General features: G+C 46.5%; 2 protein-coding genes across 4 annotated transcripts in view; one reads left to right on the top strand and one right to left on the bottom strand.

Moving 5' to 3' along the window:
• The window catches only part of UBAP2 (ubiquitin associated protein 2), a 76640-nt gene that overhangs the window by 1469 nt on the left and 60226 nt on the right, over positions 1 to 14945 (bottom strand). For 2 of the 3 annotated variants that reach the window (XM_081881383.1, XM_081881385.1), the window contains 6 exons: positions 14506 to 14556; positions 5177 to 5255; positions 4252 to 4466; positions 3269 to 3368; positions 2080 to 2187; positions 920 to 987 (listed from right to left, as the gene is read on the bottom strand). In XM_081881383.1, the coding sequence (XP_081737509.1) occupies positions 920 to 987; positions 2080 to 2187; positions 3269 to 3368; positions 4252 to 4466; positions 5177 to 5255; positions 14506 to 14556 (621 nt within the window). The remainder of the gene's footprint in view (positions 1 to 919; positions 988 to 2079; positions 2188 to 3268; positions 3369 to 4251; positions 4467 to 5176; positions 5256 to 14505; positions 14557 to 14945) is intronic. The other variant, XM_081881384.1, reaches the window with a different exon arrangement.
• LOC309352841 (interferon type A3-like) lies at positions 8442 to 12121 on the top strand. Its single transcript, XM_081881715.1, has 2 exons — positions 8442 to 10282; positions 10403 to 12121. Exons 1-2 carry the CDS (start codon positions 9900 to 9902, stop codon positions 10641 to 10643), a joined length of 624 nt encoding a protein of 207 aa, XP_081737841.1. The 5' UTR covers positions 8442 to 9899; the 3' UTR covers positions 10644 to 12121.

Raw genomic sequence — 14945 nt, forward strand, 5'->3', positions numbered from 1 at the left:
TTGATGAGCAAAGTGAGTGATAATGCCTCTTTCCCCACCCCGGTTGGAGATTTTTTTAAAAAAGAGATTAATTAAATCTCTTAACTTCATTCAAGAATCACAGGGCACTTTTTAATATAAAATACATAACAGAGTAACAAATGAAAACAGTACCCTCCCAGTAGACAGTTTAATTAGCCAAAAGCCTGTTTTTGCCTGGCGCCTAACGATTTGCAATGAAGGTGCCACAGAAAAGGCCCTTTCCCGCACAGCTACCTTTGGGACCTTGTGGAGGAGGCGCATGTAGAGATCTGTAGAGATCAGCTGGAGAAAGGAGGCATGCGCAAGCAGACCCAGAAGGCTGGCCAAAGGTACATGCAGCCCTCACTCTTAAAAAAGGTTAACCACCTCTGGGCTAGAGCAACATTCAAAGCAATGGCACTTGGTCTGTGGATGGAAGCCTCCCCTTTGATGTCATTTCTGTGCCTGGCATGTGACTCCAGTCACCTTGATCATGGTTTTATCTGTTATGCTGAATTGTACCCCTATGCTGCTTCTGTTTTATTTCTGTACCATTGTGTATATGTACAATCATTTCACTGCACATGGAGCTTGAAAGGGGCCATCAAGAGTTGTCACTATCACGATTCCACATGTGCGGAAAACAGCAACATGGGCAAGGGTGTAACCGTGGGATCAGTGTTTTTGTCTGGGAGTGGGGTGGGCAGATGAGCTGCCCAGACAGAGCCCCAGATGTTTTCAAGAGAGAGAAGTCAGCTTTGCCTCAGAATAAACTCCCACCAAGGTCTCCGTGCAGAAGCACCTAAAGAGAGCCAAAAGATGATCCACCAACGGGGATGTCAAAATGCCAACAGCTGGGAGAGTCAAAAGAAGCAGAAGCCCAGGCACAAAAGCAGCTGGACACACGGCAGTTCCTCACCTGAGTCTTATTGTAGACTGAACCACTAATATCAGGCACACCTGTGTTACTTGAGGTCACAGAAACACCTGAGGGGGGGTGGAGGGAAGGAAAAGAGAGAACAATGAGTTATCAAAACCGTCAAAGGCAATGGGATCTCTCAAGCCTCATGGCTGGTGTCAGTGGCGGACTTTGGGCTCTCAAGCATTGGGGTGCCCTGTGCAATGTGAAAATTTGCAAACACGCTCCGTTCTACAGCATAGTTGTGGCGCCCGCCCCCTGCAGTTTGTACTGCCCAAAAACTGTCTCTGGTGATATTCACCCTCCTTTGGAGCACTGAGCTCGGTTCTTCCTCCCAAACCCCAGAAGGATCTGCTGCTCTTTCAAGCTGCAATTAAAATATATGTTGACAGACTCATGGAAGGCAGCTGCTAGCTGTGGCAGCAAAATGCAACTGCCAAGATGGGAGGCAAGACTTGTTCCATGAGGGGAGGAGAGAATCCACACGTGGACTGAGCCCTCCAAACCACTAGCAAAGGAGGACACAGTTTTGCAGAAAGTTTACATGTGTCCTGTCATATGCATATTTGTGTCTTCTGCAGGAGGAGAGGAGGGTAAAATAAAATGTCAGTGGCTATGCACGTAATAAAATGTCTCTCAGCAGCCGTGGACAGGAGCACACAATGGCCATTCAGCTCCCACGTCCTGCGCGCGGGGGGGGGGGGGGGGAGAGGTGTCATCTTCCTCAACCCTTTGCTCTGGCCAGGCACACTGAGGTTTGTTTAATCTTGTAACACTTAGTTAAGAAAAGATAAGGCGCATCTCTTTAGCCTGGAAGGAACTGGAGAAAGCTCTCTGAATGGGAACTACAAAACAATGCCTACATACAATTATTTCAAAACCTGTAAGGCACTCTCAAAGTCATTCAAAGGGCTTCCCCCAGTGGCCGACTATCAAAATTTCAGTGAGAGGTGAAGCCAAAAAGATGCTAGTCTTTCAACAGAGCTGATTAAAAGGTTCTGCAATCCTATCTCCCTCTACAGCTTGATGGAACGGTGGCTGCAGATGACGGCAGAAGGGGGAGCCTGATGGAACGTTAAGCAATGTGCGTAAAAATCCCTGCTCTGGTTCTCCTGATGCAGCAGAGGGAGAGAAGGCACCTACATCAATGGCTACATTACCTTTTCCTGGTCCACTGCCAGAGGATTTGTTTTGTGCTTGCGCCGACCCAGCGTATCCCCCTTTGCTGTAATCTCCAGCTGCCGTCCCCTGTGTCAGGTCATCGTAGCCTGGAGGAAAACACAAGAAGTGGGATGTGTTGATTCCTGGCAGGACCACATCGGTGCCTAAAGTACAATCACATCTTATGCAGGCGTTGCTTTCTGGCGGCTCTGAGATAAGCCAAGCCTTAGGTAAAGGTAAAGGAACCCCTGACCATTAGGTCCAGTCGTGACCGACTCTGGGGTTGCGGCGTTCATCTCGCTTTACTGGCCGAGGGAGCCGGCGTACAGCTTTCGGGTCATGTGGCCAGCATGAGTAAGCCGCTTCTGGCAAACCAGAGCAGCGCACGGAAACGCCGTTTACTTTCCTGCCGAAGAGGTACCTATTTATCTACTTGCACTTTGACATGCTTTCAAACTGCTAGGTTGACAGGAGCAGGGACTGAGCAATGGGAGCTCACCCCATCACGGAGATTCAAACCGCCAACCTTCTGATCGGCAAGTCCTAGGCTCTGTGGTTCAACCCACAGCGCCACCCGCGTCCCTCAGCCAAGCCTTACTCTGCCTCTACAGCCCAGGACGCTACCGCTGGCTTGAATGGAATAGTGGTCTTGGTTTCAAAAGGCTTCCCGTGAGCAGAGGTGACCGCCCCACTCACACCACATGTCTCTGGCATCCTTCAATGGCTTGGAACTACAATTCCCATCAGTCCCATCTGGTGCGGCCAACGGTCAGGGAGAATGGGAGTTGAAGTTCAAAATATCTGGAAGATACTGGGTTGTGGGGAACTGTGAGGGACTTGGAGCCAAGCATTTCTAAGCCGGAAAAATAAAGGAGCCGTCCCTCCAAATGCCTAAATAAGCAACTCTGATTCTGTAGAAGCTTCCAGCCTCCCTTCACCCCACCCTATGCTTTCAAAAGCAGCAGGGCATTACAACAAACTCTTGCCGGGCTCCTGCCCACCAGTTTTTATAGAAGTCTCCAAAGTCCTGCATCCCAGAGGGGGATGGGAGTAGCAACATCTCATTCCAGGGGGGTCCTCTCCCCATAACTAAGAGAAGCAGCATTAGAAAGAGACAGCAAGTCCAGTTGCTGTTTTGTGCCTGCTCTGCACATTCCAGAGAACTGACAGCCTATGCTCCCCTCTTACCTGCTCCGTAGCTGTGCTGACCGTAGCCGGTCGCCTGCTGGAAGGGTGTCGTGGCCGTGTTTAAGCTGACACTATGCTGCTTGGCTGACGCTGGTGGGACCTGGAAGAAGGCAAATAAAGGAGTCAGGTGGCAGCAGCTGGAAGCTCTTGACTGCCACCTGGTGGGCATGTCAAAGAGGCACCTCTATTTTCAAGAGCCCGTGCCACTTGGCTAAGGAACAGGGAGCGGGAGAGCTCACCCCAGGCAGGAAAGCAGAGAACACATGGGAGGAGACCAAGTGCCCAGCCGGCAGCTCCCAACTGCAGTGGACCCTCAGGTTACGTACCTCTCTGGATACGTAATATTCGAGTTGCGAAAGCAGCAAACCCGGAAGTCTTTTTCTGGATTTTGCCGCAAGCCCAGAAGCGCACTGCGTACAGTGTGCAAGCGCAGAAGCGCTCTATCGTGCTGTGTGCGCACGCAGAAGTGGCACCTCTGGTTACGGATTTTTCAGGGTGTGCACGGACCCCTAGAATGAATTAAATTCGTATCCAGAGGGTCCACTGTATACCTAAAGGGCAGTGAGCTAAGAAGCAGCACAGGTAAGAGCTGTTCAACTGTGAAACAGTCTCCCTTGGAAGGTGGTCACCAAAGGTGACCACAGAACGAAGAGCTTCAGGAGACCACAGACATAGACAGGACTTCTTTGACCAAGGGACAATGTGAGTCCTTGCATGCCAAACATGAGGCCATCCCATCCTCAAAGCTTTCCCGGGAGAAAACTTTACGGGCTGAATTGTGACACAGCCCAATGTGGTGACTCTCAAATCACTCTGCCACAGAGGGTGTGGTTTTGTACACCCACAACCCACACGCCCTGACGAAATCCCTCTTTGCTCTGCAAAGTCTGTTCACCCACCCTGTGGAATCTCCAAGACACCATTTCAGAGGAATCTGAGCCAAAGCTGAGGCGCAACCCCTTCCAATCCCCCCTGTGACTTACAAACATCGTGGGCCCATACTGGAATGCGCTGGGGACTCCTGGCACACCGGCATAATAGGGCAACCCAGTGTAGCTGTACCCGGGTGGCAGGGCGGGGTTGAGGAAGGGCTGCTGAGCCGTGTGGTGAGTCTGCGCCTGGTTCTGCTGAGCCTGGGCGAGAGTGGTGGCTGGGGCAGGTGAGGCAGCATCTCCCCGACCAAATTTTGTTACATCACCTGGGAAGAAGAGAAAAAAGCCCCATTGGGAGATCAGGTGGCTGTCTAAACTCAAGGATCTAGGCAGACCTAGAGGCCAGCAGAGGCGCTTATAGAGGGGTGAAGCCCAAATCCTTTCGCTCTCATAAATTTAGCAATACTGAAATGCATTTATAGAACAGTCGAGTTTTGTTAAGTGTACGCATTGTACATTCAACCCTCAATTTATCTTGGTGCTGCAGCCAAGAAGGATCAAGCCCAAAGATCTAACCCTTGCCTTCCTAACGCTGACCAGAATCTGCCCTGAGATCTTTTGATGAAGGGCGGTATATATGTTTAATTAATTAATTAATTAATTAATGCTTCCACCAAGCTCACAAGCGTGTCCCTCCCCACCCCTGTAAAAGTAAGTGTCCATATTAAGTCGTAGGTCTGGCAGCATGAATTCTGCATACATACCATATTTTTTGCACCATAACACTCACTTTTTTCCTCCTAGAAAGTAAGGGGAAATGTCTGTGCATGTTATGGAGGGAATGCCTACGGGTGGCATGCCTACGGATTTTCCTCCTCTAAAAACTACGTGCGTGTTATGGTCGGGTGCGTGTTATAGAGCGAAAAATACGGTACTTTTATTCCTAAAAGATGGAACCAGCAAACCTGGCAGCCACAATGAGCAAAGCATCACCTTCTTCACTTGGCACAGGTAACGTTTTAGGATCCAGACTCACCTGAGTAAGGGTTGTTAGCAAGGCTCCCCTCTCTGCCCGTTAAGGTTGCTGGAGCAGGGAATGTAATTCCGTAGTAATCCTGAGGAGAAACCAACATCAGCAATGTTTAGATTCAAATTGAAGCCAGCTAGGATCTCTCTGCACAGCCTTTTGTTCAGTGTTACTAGCCAGAGCACTTTGCAAGGAAAATAAACAACTGTCCTTAACGTGAATCTTGCCCCACATGGGGCTACTCCTAAGCAGCCATTTCTTTGAACACGGCCAAAGTGTCATTTCCAGCAAAGCACCAATCAAGGGTTAAGAAACAAGAACACCAGCACACTTATTGGAAAGATTCATAGAAGTCTTGTGGGCTTCTCCAGGGCGCAGAGAAAATGTAATATACATACTATACTATGCATCATACAAAATTTTATCTATACGTAGAGAGAGAGAGAGAGAGAAATGTGTATACATAATAATGTACACGGTTGTTTTTCTGTGAATAAATTAGCATATAGAAATCATCAGCAACAGAAGCAGCAAAAAAATAAAAAATAAATATGCTGTACCAGTCCTTACACTGTTTTCAGCAAGGTATGTAGGTATTTTCCTGTGTCTTATTCCATCAGTGCATAATGAAAATGCTCCACTTTTCAATAAATAATTAGATTCCTTGCCTTCTCTCACTTTCACAATAATTTTCTTATGGGCTCCGGCTCTCCCAGACGGTTATCATTCATCCTTCTAACATGTGAATTTGTCATCTCCCCCCCCCCCCCGAATTTTAGCACATTGTCACATGGGCACCAGTATACTTTTCATTTGCTATTTCTTGTTTCTCTCCTTTTATAATTCATCTTTCAAGTTCTGTTACTTCTCTTAAAGGGTTATGATTCCTAGACAGTTAGTGATATGTCCAACCTAAAAATATTGCAAGAAGATGACCTCAATTTTATTTTATTTTTTAATCCCCATGCCTCTGTCTCTCTGGCTGCAGCAGCAAAACACTTTGAGGAGTGACACATCTCAACTCAGCCCGCACCTTCTGTGCCCATATTTGGAGCAGCCCTGCCTGTTTTTTTGGTTCCGGCCAATATTACTTTCGATATCTCACTTGGATTTCCCCTTGCCGTTTTCTGGTTTCCAAAACAGAGAAGGATGGCTCGCAGCCAAGGAAGTAAGGATGGGGACACAGCTTCAACCCACAGCAATACAGAACGGCTTCATAATTGTTTGCATAAAGCTCCTTTAACACACACTTTGACTGCGGGGGGGGGGGGGAGAGGGAGAGATTTTAGAAGACTGGACGTAAACCGAAAGAACCCGGCATTAGCATTTTCGGCATTTATTTAACAATTAGAACATTCCTTTCTGGCTCATCTAAATGTGCCACTTTCGTACTTTTATCACGGTTGGGTTTTTCAGTTTCTTGGCAGATGACCCCAACACAATGCAATGGGTAATGAAAGTCAACAAAAACTCTCTTTTTAAAAAAGAAAAAGAAAAAAGATGCCTGAAGAAAACTCTTTTTTAAAAAAATGCCACTGGTGCAAAAAGTCATCCAGATGTTTGTGTTTAAATCCTACATTTTGATACTGAAATGATGCAATCATGTTTGAGGGGAATTCTTTTTTTGGAGGGGAAGTACCCATGAGCTCTCCAAACTGAAACAGACAATTGCAATATGCTCCCAGGAGTGGCTACAAAAATGCCCGTGAGACTAATCCTCCCTACCCAAAATTTCGATTTCTGGTTCCTCTTCTGCACCTGAATGGGCTGCCCTCACCACTCCTTTCTTCTCAATTTGAGGTTCACAGTCTCTTGTAACTTCCAGAGCAGGGTAGCTGGGCTTTGACCTATCTGCCCTGAGCCCTTGAGAGGAGGGAGACGATAGATGTAAACACGCTCAATGACTCATGAGACGACCAAGGGCAGGGATACTATCTTGGTCTCCAGCTTCTTCCGTTTCAGACTTGCTAGCGACCCTGGCTTTATTCACTGCCCATACAACAGGTAAGATACCTGGCTCACACATTTAAGAAAGCCGCCCCAAATATCTGAGCGTCACCATCACCGATGTCACCATACAGTTGGAAGGGACCCCAAGAGTCATCTAGTCCAACCCCCTGCAATGCAGGAATCTTTAACCCAGAGTGGAACTCGAACCCATTACCCTGAGATTAAGCAACCGAAGGCTCTGAATACATGGGAGACTTAGTCATCTTTGTGTCTCTTTCTGTTTGCAGTTAGATCAGGTGTCAGCAAACTTTTTCAGCAGGGGGCCGGTCCACTGTCCCCCAGACCTTGTGGGGGGCCAGACTATATTTTGCAAAAACAAATGAATGAATTCTTATGCCCCACAAATAACCCCGAGATGCATTTTAAATAAAAGGACACATTCTACTCATGTAAAAACACGCTGATTCCTGGACCGTCTGCGGGCCGGATTTATAGGCAATTGGGCCGGATCTGGCCCCTGGACCTTAGTTTGCCTACTCATGAGTTAGATGGATTCATCCGTGGGGAAGTCTGTGTTTGTGTGTGTCCAACACACATGTAGGATGCTGCATTAAGGAAGGGGTGGAGTAGACGATCTTTGGCAGCCTCCTCCTCCCTAACCGCCTCCTCTTGAACCCCTTTCCATGCTGATTATTTCAGCTTCCATGTGTAAATGATGCATATTAATGAAATACGCCAGGCATGGCAAGTGGGATTCAGCCTTCATGGGCAGCGGAGGAAGGCAGGGGTGGAAGGCTGTGTGAAGGTGCGATGCAAAAAAGGGGGAAGCAGCAGCCAGATGGACACAATGCATGTGCCTTTTATGCGCAAGGCTCATCTCCTGGCGCCTCCGCTTAAAAGGAACAGGATAGTAATAACCTTGGAGAGCTGCTAAGCAGTCAAGAATGGTAAGCAATGGTGAGGGGGAAGCTGCTAGAGCAGAGGCCCAACTCTGAAGAGGTGGCGTCAAAATGTTCGGTGACTGGTGGATGCAAAGGCCAAGGAACAAGGTTTTGTGATAACTACTAGCTAAAGGACTGGCAGGCTTGAGAGGTGAGGGCAGGAGAGTTCAAATTCTTTCTCCTCCCTGCCACATTCCTGCTTCTCTCCCCCTCTTTCCAGCTCCCACTAAGCCATAAATTTCAGGGGCTACTGCCTGCCTTCCTCCCCACTTCCACTAGCACCCCTAAAACCCACCCTGCTTCCAAGCTATTCTCACAGAGGCACCAACGCTTCTTTGTCCAGTCCAGAGGTTCCCAAAGTGGGAGGTACCGCTCCCTGGGGGTCAGTGGGAGCACCTGGGGGTGCTAAGAGTCGAGGGAGAAGCGAAGCAGGCAGGAGCTGGAGGTTTAAATAACTATCAAGACTTAGAAAAGCTGATGACCACCGAATCAAATTCATCCATGTTGCTGAATTAATTAAATTATTGAGCTTTACTTGGAAAAATGTGCCATTTATTGTTAATGCTTTGAATTTCATTGTGTTATTATCTTAGTGGGCCATGCAATCCACTCTTCTGACTCATGCTTTTTAATTGGGTAGGGGGTCTCATCCTTGCCTCAGAATTTTACTCATTTCCCTCTCCCACGCTGTGAACCAACTGCTCTCTCCCTCCCCACTAACTAACTACTCCCAAACCATTTTCCTTTTCTTCCCAGACAATTTTATAACCACCTTCAAACCACATCTGATATATAGGCTTAGAAGCCTCACCTCCACCCCACAAAACAAACAAACCAACAAACCCAAACCATTGAAATCCCATCCAGAATTTGCAGCTTCCCTCTCTCTTCCTGATTTATTTGTACACTCTCGGGGTCTCTCCCCCCCCCCTTTCTCCCTCTGGTTCAGCCAAGATTCTTCCCCTGCCCTCCCCATCCCTTTTCCTTGCTCAGTTCCACCACATTGTACCTGCCTCACATCTTTTCTCCATGCCTTTTGAAGCTGTTAAGACTGAACGACTAGCTCCAATCCTCCAATGCTTGCATTACATTAATGCACGCTGTTCATAAGATCTTTTTATTAAATGCATTGCTTGAATTGAGGTGGTACTCCTTCCTTAACTCCACACAACCTTTAGTGATTATTTCCAGACATGCTGCCGAGGTCTCAATGGCACAGAAAGAAGGCAATGATATCCTGGGGTTGAAGACTTGCATGCAAAAAAGCATGCTTTTATTTATTGTATTTTATTTTTATCCTGCCTTTACACCTAAAGATGTGCAGGGTGGCAAACCAGAAAACAATAAAAAGAAAGGGTTTTTAAAACATTTAAAGAAATAAGTCAGTATGCCTTGTAAACCAGTAGCCTTCATATTTTCAGCTTTATAGGTGATTTTGGGAGACGCCTACCTAATGAGGGTCATGAGGCCCCCATTTTCAACAAGAGGTTCACAAATCAGATTTTTTCCAGTGGGTAGGGTGGCCTGGGATGGCATACATGCCAGCCTCCATGGCTCTGAGGAGTGTATTTGGTATACAAATTAGGCAAACAAATAGCCCTGGGGTCTTCCTGAAATTTGAGAAGTGGGGAGGAGGAAATAACGTAAACTATATCCTGGGTTACCAGAGAAAAAGAAAAAACTGCCTTAAGGACCCACCACAGTCCAGCTCCTTAGGTTCAGTTGCATGGCTGAACAGGCAAGTGGAAAGTGAAAATGAAACCTGGAAAACCCAAATGATGAAAGGAAAGCTGTCCTGCAGGATAAATAGAAGATGCAGGAGGACCAGCACATAGTCAAAGATGGATCGCAAGTGGATAAGTTACGTGAGCCCCAGCAGAAACCGCCTGAGAACCACCATGAAAATCGAAACGCGTGTGCATGTGGGGCTCGTTTGTCTGGTGCTCCTGTCTTCTGTCCAAGTCTCAGCGCTGGACTGCAACTTTCTAAAACACCGGCAAAAAGTATTTAATCTGCAGAGCCTGGAGCTGTGGCGAGAGATGAGCACCACGTTCTCCCCAGAGTGCCTGAAGAAAACGACCACGTTCAACTTTCCTACAAAGATCCTGGAAATACGTGAGTCGCAGCCTGCCACGGAAGCAATCTACGAAATTCTCTGTGGGTTCTTTCACATCTTGAGCAGTGACTCACTGAAGACTGTCTGGAAGGCCGCACACAGAGAGAGGTGGGTTTCTGCTCTCCATGATGCAGGAGTGGGTGGGAATGGTTGGGATAGGATGGGGCAGCAGAAAGAGAGATCTGTGTCTGCTCCCTCTCTTCAAACTCTGCCACTCTTTGATCGCAGGTCTCTGCAGATGGTGCATGCGCACACCCAAGTCCTCAAGAGTTGCCTCGGAGGGAGAAAAACTACACCGGGGAAGTTAGAGGAACAGAGAAACAAGCTGGTGCTGAAGAAGTATTTTCGAAGGATCAGAACTTTTCTCAGAGGGAACGGAGGCAGCACCTGCTGCTGGGAGAGCCTGGAGCAGGAGGTCCGATCAGGACTCATGTACGTTGACATACTGACAAAGAGAATGAGGAGGTAGCAAACCTCTGCAACCATCGCCCGAGGAACCGTCGGAGCGGAGAAATGACAAACTGACAGCGAATATTTGTGAAACATTCGCAGAGACAAGTTGAGGAAGCTACAAGCCACCTCACTGAAATTGCCAAAGAAACGGGAAGAGCTAAAGGGGCTTTATTATACTGAATGTACAGACTTTGTATAGGTGTTTTATTTTTTTATGAAGCTTGATATGTGTTATTTATTTATTTATTTATTTGATGTGATGCAGATTTATGTATTTTTTGTTAATTTTATATTAAAACAATTTTAAGTATTTAATTGTTTATTTATTGCATCTTTCTTCACTTTCTAGAAAAAAAGTATTGAAGTGACTTACAAATGTATAAAACAAAGAGCTTCTGAATCCCTTAAAACTACTTAGACCAAAACACAACAAAGATGTCTTTACTTATAAGGTAGGTTAGTTAGTTAGTTATTAAAGTCTGCTATACAGTGGTACCTTGGTTCTCAAACTCAATCCGTTTTGGAAGTCCGTTCCAAAACCAAAGCGTTCCAAAACCAAGGCACACTTTCCCATAGAAAGTAATGTAAAATGGATTAATTTGTTCCAGACTTTTAAAAACAACCCCTGAAACAGTAATTTAACATGAATTTTACTATTTAACGAGACCATTGATCCATAAAATGAAAGCAATAAACAATGTACTGCAGTCACATAATCAATCAGCCAGTAGTTGAACTGGGTTCCACACAGTCACACACAAAAAAAGAGCCACAAAAACTCAAAATAAATAGCAAAAACAGACAGACCTCAGTGTAATACTCAAAACGGAAACGTTAACACTCAAAACGGAGCACGTTCAGCTACCAAAAGAAGTTCACAAACCAGAACACTTACTTCCAGGTTTGCAGTGTTTGGGTTCTAAGTTGTTTGAGTACCAAGGCGTTTGAGAACCAAGGTACCACTGTATAGTGCTCCAGGCAGGTTTCTACCCAAGTTTTAGATCAGATGGTCCTTTTTAAAATAAGGACAAAAACTGATAGGGCAAAAACTTGCAAATAATACAACCACCATAAACCACTAACGAAACTGACAGCCTCAAACACATGAACTGACACATTACAGAACCTGGCATTTTATTTGCAAATTGAAATGTCTTCACTTGCTGGAAGACAAATATGGGGTGGGTTATACAAGCAGCCTCTGCAGTCTAACCAAAGTGAAGGAAGGAAGGAGGCTTCTCTCAATGATTTGAGTGCAGCAGAAGGCACTTTGGGAGAAGGGGCTCAGGAAGTGTGTAGGATCCGAGGTGCTTTCACTGGTTCCTTGGATTGCGTCCAGAAACTCACAGGCAGTCAATGCACTTGGGCAAGTCTCTCTTTCACAAACCAGCAAGCAAAATTAACACTATGGATTCACAGAAGTTTCCAAGCCATCTTCATGGGTAGACCAGGTTAAGGATGCTACAATACTGTAATCTAACTAGGCAGGTAACAAGAATACAGTGAAAACAAAATAAAAAAATTCCTTCCAGTAGCACCTTAAAGACCAACTAAGTTAGTTCTAGAACTAACTTAGTTGGTCTTTAAGGTGCTACTGGAAGGATTTTTTTTATTTTGTTTTGACTATGGCAGACCAACACGGCTACCTATCTGTAACAAGAATACAGTGGTACCTCGGGGTGCGAACAGGATCTGTTCCAGAGCCCCGTTCGCATCCTGAACAGAACGTAAGACGTGACTGCGCATGTCATGTTTTGCTACTTCCGCACATGTGCATGACGTCATTTTGACCGTCTGCGCATGCGCGAGCGGCGAAACCCGGAAGTAACGCGCTGGCCACATGACCCGGAAGTTGTACGCCGGCTCCCTCAGCCAATAAAGTGATGAGCGCCGTAACCCCAGAGTCGGTCACGACTGGACCTAATGGTCAGGGGTCCCTTGACCTTTTATGACTGTAGTAACAAGGTCCTGATTGCAGCTTTTCTTTCCAACCAAAGCTAGTAAATGACACTCCCAGGTTCTTCCACCAACTGTGAATTAAATAGCGCAACAGTGCCCAGCAGCGCCCCTAAACTACGAACATCATTTTGAGGGCGAGGGTGATAAAGAGGAGAACCTTGTACAGAATATCACCCCCAACCCAAATTTCCCAGACCCGTTGGCCATCAACCACTTTGTCCTGGCAGGATTCATTTTACTGATCCTCAGCCAGCCCATAAGAACATTCAAGCATTCATTCAAAAGAAACCAACTGCTACTCCTGGATAAGTTGGGCATGTGTTTGCTGGCAACAAAATCAATTTGGCTGGCTGTACTATTTGGCTACTCAAAGATATTAAACAGTGTTGAGCACAAGATAGAACTTTGTGAACCAATATTTCAGAGCACAGCCGCAGCCAACCAATACCACCTTGAGAAGGATTGTTGAAGAATGTGCCCTCAACTTCAGGAAAGAAAATCTACCCATCTGTCAAGGTCAGAAGGGATCGATGATCACTTATGACAAAATCCCCACCAGGAGTGACCCTGTCCCCCATCAATCTCAAGACCAATATTGCCCCACCAAGGCTACTCCCGTCTTTTTCCAAACCTTGGCGCGAACCTCAGCTGATGCAGTTCTAGAACAGCGGTCCCCCCCAAAATTCAGCCCACCCAGCCCCTAAAAACCATGATTCAGAATAGCAGTTTCCATGACCCACTAAGGAAGATAACCACCCAATAAAATTCAAAGCAGCAACAACTCATTGCACATTTACTCAAAATCCAATTAAAACTCTCATTAATTCAAGAAAATTGATGAACTTGATCTGGTGATATCAGCTTTTCAAAGTCTGATACAGTGGTGCCTTGCAAGACAAAATGAATCCGTTCCGCGAGGCTCTTCGTCTGGCGGTTTTTTCGTCTTGCGAAGCAAGCCCATTGACGGCTTAGCGCTATTAGCGGCTTATCGGATAAGCGGCTTAGAAAAAGGGGGGGGGAGGGGAAAAAACCCGCAGGAACTCGCAAGACATTTCGTCTTGCAAAGCAAGACCATAGGAAATTCGTTTTGCGAAGCGCCTCCAAAACGGAAAACTCTTTCGTCTAGCGAGTTTTCCGTCTTGCGAGGCACCACTGTAGTCATTTATACCTCCAGCACCCCATCTAAGCGCCACCATTGGGAGTTGCTTAACTCCTACCCAGTGCAGAGACAAAAGAGGCTTTTTCAAAACAGGGAGCATCACGGTCTCTTCCCAGGAGGCTGGTCATGCCACAAGATACTACATAACAGCCTTTCTCAACCTGTGGGTCCCCAGATGTTGTTGGACTACAACTCCCACCACCCCTAGCTAGCAAGGCCAGAGCTCAGGGACGATGGGAGTTGTAGTCCGACAACATCTGGGGACCCGCAGGTTGAGAACCGCTGCTACATAATGTTGCAGCATGAGTATGCCAACAAAATCCCATCCTGGATTAACCCTCCTTTTCCCACAACACCACTTAGAAGACTTCTCCAACCCAGTCCCTCCAGATATTTGGTCTACAACTCCCATCAGCCCCAGCCAGCATGGGCAATGGTCAGGGACAATGGGAGATTTAGTCCAATATCTCTGGAGGGCAGCAGGTTGTTGAAGGCTGCTGTAGGGCATAATGGAATCCAACAGGATACACAGGTCTCCAAAAGCAGGCGCATCACAGAGGGGGAATTTGTTTAAAACAAGCAAGCAAGCAAATAAACAGAGACAGGCAGTTGCAGAGCCAATAAACACATCACAGCAGACAGAATACACCTCAGAGCCCATGAACATTCCACTACTCTATGACCAGTGTAAACCTCAAAAAAATGAAACCAGCTCAGTTACAGCTTGAAAAAAACCAACAACACAGGAAATTCTACTTACCACAGGGAGCCTGGACTGCAGCATTTGGAGATCATCATAACCATAAATCTGCTTGAAGACAGAGAGGAGGAGGAGGAAGAGGGAGAAAATACAGAAAGAAGTTGTAAGGCGGCACTCCCAAGGAACCACTTCGATTGGCAAATTCTCAAGCCAGGCTCATAAAGCAAGCAGCATTTTAAAACCACCAGGTTTTGTTATATCAAATGTCATGCTGGTTGAACAGCATCCTTTGGAGGAACTGCTGCACTTTTTGAAGGATAGAGTTTGCTTATTACACTACCCTGTGAAGCACAGTAGCCTGGCGCTTTTGGCTAAATGAAAACGTAATTCGTAGTATTCAGCAGAAGCAGCACCACATTCTCAAGTGCCTAGCATTCACAGAGCTCATCCACACAGTCTTCTTATAACGCATACAACAGCCCAGCAAGGTAGGTCAGCAT

Source organism: Podarcis erhardii, assembly GCF_964252035.2.
Source record: "Podarcis erhardii genome assembly, chromosome: 11".
Lineage (NCBI taxonomy): Eukaryota > Metazoa > Chordata > Lepidosauria > Squamata > Lacertidae > Podarcis > Podarcis erhardii.